General features: G+C 53.8%; 2 protein-coding genes across 3 annotated transcripts in view; one reads left to right on the forward strand and one right to left on the reverse strand.

The window, feature by feature from the left end:
• Positions 1–3,069, forward strand: part of LOC113224062 (PI-PLC X domain-containing protein 1) — a 14,341-nt gene extending 11,272 nt beyond the window's left edge. For both annotated transcript variants that reach the window (XM_026453351.1, XM_026453352.2), the window contains exon 7: positions 2,731–3,069. In XM_026453351.1, the coding sequence (XP_026309136.1) occupies positions 2,731–2,969 (239 nt within the window). In that variant the 3' untranslated portion in view covers positions 2,970–3,069. The remainder of the gene's footprint in view (positions 1–2,730) is intronic.
• Positions 3,070–7,386: 4,317 nt separating this feature from the next.
• Positions 7,387–8,631, reverse strand: part of LOC113224061 (putative GTP-binding protein 6) — a gene marked incomplete at its 5' end in the record, with an annotated part of 2,724 nt that continues 1,479 nt past the window's right edge. Inside the window, one exon of the mRNA XM_026453350.2 lies at positions 7,387–8,241. Within this exon, the coding sequence (XP_026309135.2) occupies positions 8,118–8,241 (124 nt within the window). The remainder of the gene's footprint in view (positions 8,242–8,631) is intronic.

Consider the following 8,631-nt stretch of genomic DNA (forward strand, 5'->3'; position numbering starts at 1 on the left):
ATACACACATTGGCAGGGGGAGGGATCAACAAGGTGTGGTCCATCCATGCTGTGGAATATTATGCAGCCATGAAAAGGAACAAGGCTCTGACGGGCACGAACCTTGAGGACATCACGCTCAGTGAGAGAAGACAGACACAAAAGGCCACATAGTGTGTGAATCCGTTTACACGAAATGCCCAGAACAGGCCAGTGCAGAGACAGAAAGAGGATTCGTGGTTGCTGGGGGCTGGGGAGGGAAAATGAGGACTGACTGCTTCACGGAAACAGGGTCACCTTTTTGGGGCGATGACAATGTTCTGGAACTAGGGAGAGGTTGGAGTTGCACAATGTGAACGCACTCTTTATTTTTTTAGTTAATTATTTTATAGAGAAGGGGCCTCACTGTGTTGCCCAGGCTGGTCTCAAACTCCCGGTGTCAGCCGGGCATGGTGGCTCACACCTGTGATCCCAGCACTTTGGGAGGCCAAGGTGCGTGGATCATCTGAGGTCAGGAGCTGGAGAGCAGCCTGGCCAACATGGCAAAACCCCTTCTCTACTAAAAATACAAAAATTAGCAGGCACAGGCCAGGCACGGTGGCTCACGCCTGTAATTCCAGCACTTTGGGAGGCCAAGGCAGGCGGATGACGAGGTCAGGAGATCGAGACCATCCTGGCTAACATGGTGAAACCCCATCTCTACTAAAAATACATAAAACTAGCCAGGCGTGGTGGCAGGCACCTGTAGTTCCAGCTACTCGGGAGGCTGAGGCAGGAGCATGGCGTGAACCCGGGAGGTGGAGCTTGCAGTGAGCTGAATTGCACCACTGCACTCCAGCCTGGGAGACAGAGTGAAACTCCATCTCAAAAAAAGAAAAAAAAAAATTAGTGGATGCCGGTAATCCCAGCTACTCGGTAGGCTGAGGCTGGAGAAATGCTTGGACCTGGGTGGCCGAGGTTGCGGTGAGCCGTGATCGCATCACTGCACTCCAGCCTGGGCAATAAGAGTGAGACTCCATCTCAAAACAAAACAAAAATACAAAAATTAGCCGGGCAAGGTGGCGGCGCCTGTAGTCCCAGCTACTCGGGAGGCTGAGGCAGGAGAATGGCGTGGACCTGGGAGGTGGAGCTTGCAGTGAGCGGAGATCGCGCCACTGCACTCCAGCCTGGGTGACAGAGGGAGACTCCGTCTTGGAAAAAAGAAAAAAGATAACTTTCTGGTATGTGAATTTCCGCACAATTTTGGTAAGAGAGCCACTGAGGGGCTGTGAGGTGCAGGCAGCACTGGCAGGAGCCCGAGGGTTGGAGGGAGGAAGGTCCTCCCCATGGGGATGGTGGCAGGTGCGGCTGTCTCGGTCCTGCTGCATCCCACGGGGTCAGCGTAAAACCCAGCTCACCGGCCGGGCAAAGGAGCAGCTTTTGTCAACTTGGTCTCTCGCCCTCACATGTGAACGAGGTTAGAGACTTTTTTTTTTTTGAGACGGAGTTTTGCTAGTGTCGCCCAGACCGGAGTGCAGTGGCGCGACCTCGGCTCATTTTAACCTCCGCCTCCCAGGTTCAAGCGATTCTCCTGCCTCAGCCTCCCGAGGAGCTGGGATGACAGGCGTGCACCACCACGCCCGGCTAATTTTTTGGTGTGTTCACTAGAGAAAGAGTTTCAGCCGGTTGGTCAGGCTGGTGTTGAACTCCTGACCTCACATGATCCCCCGGCCTCAACCTCCCAAAGCGCTGGGGTGACAGGCGTGAGCCACCGTGCCCAGCCTAGAAATAACTGTTAAAAACCACTCAGAGAACTTGGCCATAAACGTCTGTTGAGTCTGCTGTCTCTGGCCATGGAGTCAGTCCAGCTAGTCAACACTGGGGCACTGGAACGGACGTCTGGGGGAGCTTCTGCAAACACAGCTTGCAGACCGCATCCCTCTGCCCCCAGAGATTGTGGCTCAGCAGATCTCAGTGGAGACCGAACATTTGCATTTCTAATTATTGCAGAGGTTCCACTTAGAGAATCACTGGTCAATGTCAACCCTCTCTATAAGCCTCATAACAGATGGCACAGACTTAGTGCCTCAGACAACAGCATTCTTCTCTGTGTATCACATGGGGATAAGAACGTGGACATCTCTGGGGCCATTATTCTGTCTCCCACATGGGATTAGGATGTGGACATCTTTGGGGCCATTATTCTATCTCCCACATGGGATTAGGATGTGGACATCTTTGGGGCCATTATTCTGTCTCCCACATGGGATTAGGACGTGGTCATCTTTGGGGTTGTGCACCACCCACCACGTGTTTGTTTGTTTGTTTTTCTGGGAGGACGGAGTTTCGCTCGTTGCCCAGGCTGGAGCGCAGTGGTGCAATCTTGGCTCACTGCAACCTGTGCCTCCCAGGTCCAAGCAATTCTCCTGCCTCAGCCTCCTGAGTAGCTGGGATAACAGGCACCTGCCACCATGCCCAGCTAATTTTGTATATTTAGTAGACATGAGGTTTCTCCGTGTTGGCCAGGCTGGTCTCGAACTCCCGACCTCAGGTGATCCGCCCACCTCAACCTCCCAAAGTGCTGGGATGACAGGCATGAGCCACCACGCCCAGCACCACCCACCACCAAAGTTCCCCTGATTTCCTTGTTGGCCGTGATGCTTTCCAACTCGAATTCCTGAGATCTGAACCTCCAACCATGTGACTAGGAGGGATCAACAGGCAGGCGAGGCACCTGACGGTGTAAACCTGTCCCCCACCGCCCTGTTGCAGGAGGGTTGTTCGTAGCCGGCACCAACCTCACGGAGAACCTGCAGTACGTTCTGGCACACCCGTCCGAGTCCCTGGAGAAGATGACGCTGCCCAACCTTCCCCGGCTGAGCGCGTGGGTCCGAGAGCAGCGCCCGGGGCCGGGCTCACGGTGCACCAACGTCATCGCGGGCGACTTCATTGGAGCGGACAGCTTCGTCGGGGACGTCATCGCTCTCAACCAGAAGCTGCTTTGGTGCTGACGTGGGGGTTCAGGACGCGGGGGCTGAAGTTTCACCCCCAACTTTCCAAGTATCGTGACTTTGTTGGGGCCAAATATTGGGGATCATAGGACCGATAATATGTTTTCTTTTTCTTTCTTTTTTTTTTTCTAATAGAGATGGGGTGGTTGGGCACGGTGGCTCACGCTTGTGATCCCAGCACTTTGGGAGGCCGAGGCTGGTGGACCACAGATTCAAAAGTTCAAGACCAGCCTGACCAACATGGTGAAACCCTGTCTCTACTAAAAAGACAAAAATTAGCTGGACATGGTGGCAGGTGCCCGTCATCCCAGCTACTCGGGAGGCTGAGGCAGGAGAATTGCTGGAACCCGGGAGGCGGAGATTGCATTGAGCGGACATCCTGCCACCGCAACCCAGCCTGAGTCACAGAGCGAGACTCTTATCTCAAAAAAAAAAAAAAAAAATAGAGGTGGGCTCTCGCTCTGCTGGCCCGGTTGTTCTGGAACTCCTGGCCTCAAGTGATCCTCCCACCTCAGCCTCCCAAAGTGCTGGGATGACAGGCAGGAACCACCACGGCAGCCCGAAATATGTGTTTTTTTATTTCTGTATTCTCCTTGCTGTAGCGTCTGGACCCCTGACAGACCCAGGGAAACACTTCCACAGCTCACTAATTCCGAACAGGACAACTCACCTAGGGGCCAGCCTGCCCTGTGCAAGCCAGCCAGCCCCTCCGCTGCTCTCACACCAAAGCCTAATACATGTATGTGTGTATATGTGTGTGCGTGTATATACATATATGTGTGTATATATGTGTGTATATTGTGTATATGTATATACATATATGTGTATTATATATGTGTGTGTATGTATATATTTTTGAGACAGTTTCACTCTTGTCACCCAGGTTGCAGTGCAGTGGTGCCATCTTGGTTCACTGCAACCTCCGCCTCCCAGGTTCAAACGATTCTCCTGCCTCAGCCTCCTGAGTAGCTGGGATTACAGGCACCTGCCACCAAGTCCAGCTAATTTTTGTATTTTTAGTAGAGACGGGGTTTCACCATGTTGGCCAGGCTGGTCTCGAACCCCTGACCTCAGGTGATCCACGTGCCTAGGCCTCCCAAAGTGCTGGGATGACAGGCGTGAGCCACTGCGCCTGGCCGCCAGTATTTCTTTAGATTGTTTTTAGGGGAAGGGTCTTGCTCTGTCACCCAGGCTGGAGTGCAGTGATGCAGTCACAGCTCACTCAGCCTCAACCTCCGGGGCTCAAGTGATCCTCTCACCTCAGCCTCCCGAGTAGCTGGGACTCCGGGGGCACACCCCCACGCCTGGCTAATTTTTATATTTTTGGTAGATACGGGATTTCGCCATGTTGCACAGTCTGGTCTGAAATTCCTGGGCTCCGGTGATCCTCCCACCTTAGCTTCCAGAGTAGCTGGGATCACAGGCATGCACCACCATGCCCAGCTAATGTGATTTTTTTTGTAGAGACGTGGTCTGGCTATGTTGTCCAGGGTTAGGTCTCAAACTCCTAGGCTCACATGATCCTCCAACCTCAACCTTAGACATAGCTAGGACCTCAGGTGTCAGCCACCACACCCAGCTTTTTTTTTTTTGTAGAGATGGGGTCTGGCTCTGTTTCTCAGGCTGGAGTGCAGAATCACAGCTCCGTGTAACCTTCAACACCTGGGCTGAAGTAATCTTCCCGCCTCAGCTTCCCAAGTCACTGGGACTGGAGGGTACACCACCACGCCCACCTAATTATTACTATGTTTGAGACGGAGTCTCGCTCTGTCGCCCAGGCTGCAGTGCAGTAGTGGTGCGATCTCGGCTCACTGCAAGCTCCGCCTTCCGGGTTCAAGTGATTCTCGTGCCTCGGCCTCCTAAGTAGCTGGGATTACAGGCATACGCCACCACACCCAGCTAATTTTTTTTTATTTTTAGTAGAGACGGGGTTTCACCGTGTTGCCCAGGCTGGTCTCGAACTCCTGACCTCAGGTGATCTATCTGCGTTGGCCTCCCAAAATGCTGGGATTACAGACGTGAGCCACCGTGCCCGGCCTCAAGCCAGTATTTCCCTGGCCCTAAATCATTCCTGGCTGGGTCCCAGCCCAGTAGAGCCTGCCCCACAGCCCAGGGTCCAGCAGAACTCTTCAAAGTTGTCAACCCTGAGCCGTTCTGCAGCCCTGCTGCCCTGTTCTGTGGAAGCCCCTTAAAGGCTGTGGCCCGGGCTGTTCCCTTGTTCATTCCTGCCTCCCAACCCAAACCCAGGCATCCCCTTGTGCCCTGCGTGGCGTGGCGGCCTCTTCTCTCGGGAAGGGTCAGGAGTAATTTCTTCTTTCCGTGGTCTCTCTGTGCTAGCCCTAGTCACCTCCGCAAAGTAAACTCCTGTGGGTACAAGGGAGAGAACCTCCCCGCCGAAGGCGCCCCGACTCCGTTGTGAGAGACTCGCTGGTTTCAGTGCGGGCTTCTTTCTGCCTCTGAAGCCTGAAGGCTCCTAGTTTCAGACACCGATCCTCGAAATACTTCTGTGTTTTGAGATGGAGTTTCTCTCTTGTCATTCAGGCTGGAGTGCAATGGCACAATCTCAGTTCACTGCAACCTCTGCCTCCGGGGTTCAAGTGATTCTCCTGCTTCAGCCTCCCGAGTAGCTGAGATGACAGGCATGTGCCACCGTGCCTGATTAACTTTGTATTTGTATTTATTTTTTGAGACGGAGTTTCACCCTGGCTGCCCAGGCTGCAGTGCAGTGGTGCGATCCCGGCTCACTTCAACCTCCACCTCCCGGGTTCCAGCAATTTTTCTGCCTCAGCCTCCCGAGTAGCTGGGACTACAGGCGTGCGCCGCGACACCCGGCTAATTTTTTTGTATTTTTAGTAGAGACAGGGTTTCACCATGTTGGCCAGGCTGGTCTTGAACTCCTGACCGCAAGTGATCTGCCCCCTTCGGCCTCCCAAAGTTGCTGGGATGACGGGCGTGAGCCACCACGCCAGGCCTGTACGTCATTTTCTACATGTTGCTCGTTGGAGCTGCTGGTCCAAGTTCTCAGCCACGGTGGACACCAGCCACCATTTTTCTTCCCCTTTCCCGAGGAGGTCTCCCGTTTATTTCATGGTGTAACAGCAGATGTCAGAATTTCTCAGGATGGTCCTCAAGAGGGTTATCCAGTCCATGCTGGAATAGGTTCTCTTTGGGACCTAATGACTCATTTTCCAAAAACCCGCTTCTACTTTTGGTACCCGGTTGCCACCGGGGAAATGGGGAAATGAAGGTGCCCCAGATCCAGAAATATGCACTCCTGGGGCGCACCCAGTGGCTATGGCAGCCCCACGACTCTGCTGGATCAGGGCTCGGGAAGGGCCTGCGGAGATGCAGAAGTTGCAGGGAACCTCTCTGACTTCCACCGGCCCCAAATCCCCATCGGGAAACCCTGGGGTCTGTTGGGAGCATTTCCACACCATCCCTGAATTCATACAGATCGTTTAAATCAAGGAAGACAAAGTCAAATTTATGTATGACTTTTGTCACCACCAGTGCAGCCAAGACAGCTTTGGTGGCTTTCAGGATGGCAGGCGGGAGGCGTCTTTAGAAAATGTTAATTCAGGCCGGGCGCGGTGGCTCACGCCTGTCATCCCAGCAGTGTGGGAGGCTGAGGCGGGTGGATCACAAGGTCAGGAGTTCGAGACCAGCCTGGCCAACAGGGTGAAACCCTGTCTCTACTAAAATACAAAAATTAGCCAGGCACGGAGGCAGGTGTCTGTAGTCACAGCTACTCAGGAGGCTGAGGCAGGAGAATCACTGGAACTTGGGAGGCAAAGGTTGCGGTGAGCTGAGATCACGCCACTGCACTCCAGCCTGGGTGACAGTCTGAGACTCCAAGTCAAAACAAAAAAAAAAAAAAAAAAGGAAAAGTTAATTCATTGGGCACCTTTTTCAGGTCAGAGGTTTTAAAAAATCAAGTTGTGAGGCTGAGTATGGTGGCCGGGCACGGTGGCTCACGCCTGTCATCCCAGCACTTTGGGAGGCCGAGGCAGGCGAATCACAAGGTCAGGAGTTCAAGACCAGCCTGCCCAACATGGTGAAATCCTGTCTCTACTAAAAACACAAAAAATTAGCTAGGTATGGTGACGCGCACCTGTAATCCCAGCTACTCAGGAGGCTGAGGCAGGAGAATCATTGGAACTCAGGAGGCGGAGGTTGCAGTGAGCTGAGATCGCACCACTGCACTCCAGCCTGGGCGACAGTCTCCAAAAAAAAAAAAATGTTAATTCAGGCCGGGTGCGATGGCTTACGCCTAATTCCAGCACTTTGGGAGGCTGAGGCGGGTGGATCACAAGGTCAAGAGTTCAAGACCAGCCTGACCAACATGGTGAAACCCCATCTCTACTAAAACTACAAAATTTAGCTGGGCGTGGTGGTGGGTACCTGTAATCCCAGCTAGTCAGGAGGCTGAGGCAGGAGAATCGCTTGAACCCGGGAGGCAGAGGCTGTAGTGAGCCGAGATCGCACCACTGCACTCCAGCCTGGGCGACAGAGTGAGGCTGTCTCAAAACAAAACACACCAGGCGTTTTGTTTTCCTGTTGGAGATGGCGAATGTACGTGTAACAGCTGGACAGCCTGGCCACACGCAGGTGAAATTCTCTCTGCATCTCAGCGGATGGTCTGTGACACTCGTCCTGGTCTGGTTTGAAGTTTCTTCTTTAATAAAACTGTTTTCTTTCCCTTCTACTTTTGTGGAACGGTTCTCTCTGCTGCTGGGAAACCTGATTTTCAGTCATTGCCCCGACGCCACCATGGGACACGAGACCGTGTGTGAACACAGCCGGGCGGAGGAGCCATTTGGTGCCCCACCAGGGCCACGGCTCACGGCAGGTGCAGGAGGAACTGGAAACACTGCTTACGGAAGTCAAAACAAAGGTTTAATGTCCTGCTACGGAAACATTCCGAGGGGAGCCAGTTCACGGCAGGCACTGAGGGCCCGCTGGAATCGTGTGGAGTGGACGCTCGGGAGAGACCCACTTTGGGGCAGCCGTGGCCGTGACACCAGCCTGTGCGTTCATCCCAGCAAATGGCTGGCAACAAGGCGGGCCCAAAGCCAGACAGGGGGCACCCGGTGGCACCCGACACACAGCAGCAACGCCACAGCTCCCCAGACCTCCACGGGGGTCCGTTCATCCTGGAAAGAGCTTCCGGAATTTGCCGTAGGCCGAGTCGCTGATGATGACCGTCACGTCGGCCGCCCCGTCCTCAGGGATCACGTCCACGTCCTGAACCGTGGCCTCCTTATATAGCCAGCTGTGGAGAGACGCGCGTTGTACGGAAACAAGCAGAACCCATCAGTATTTTAGTTTCACAGTAAATAATGACACTAAAAAGAGCTCAGCCCAAACTATTCATTCATCAGACCATTCTGTTTCCCTGTTTTTTCTTTGTGAGATGGAGTCTCGCTCTGTCGCCCAGGCTGGAGTGCAGTGGCACGATCTCGGCTCACTGCAACCTCCGCCTCCCGGGTTCACGCCATTCGCCCACCTCAGCCTCCCGAGTAGCTGGGACTACAGGCGCTGCCACCATGCCCGGCTAATTTTTTGTATTTTTAGTAGAGACGGGGTTTCACCGTGTTAGCCAGGATGGTCTCGATCTCCTGACCTTGTGATCCACCTGCCTCGGCCTCCCAAAGCGCTAGGA

This window comes from Piliocolobus tephrosceles, unplaced genomic scaffold (assembly GCF_002776525.5).
Source record: "Piliocolobus tephrosceles isolate RC106 unplaced genomic scaffold, ASM277652v3 unscaffolded_43469, whole genome shotgun sequence".
Lineage (NCBI taxonomy): Eukaryota > Metazoa > Chordata > Mammalia > Primates > Cercopithecidae > Piliocolobus > Piliocolobus tephrosceles.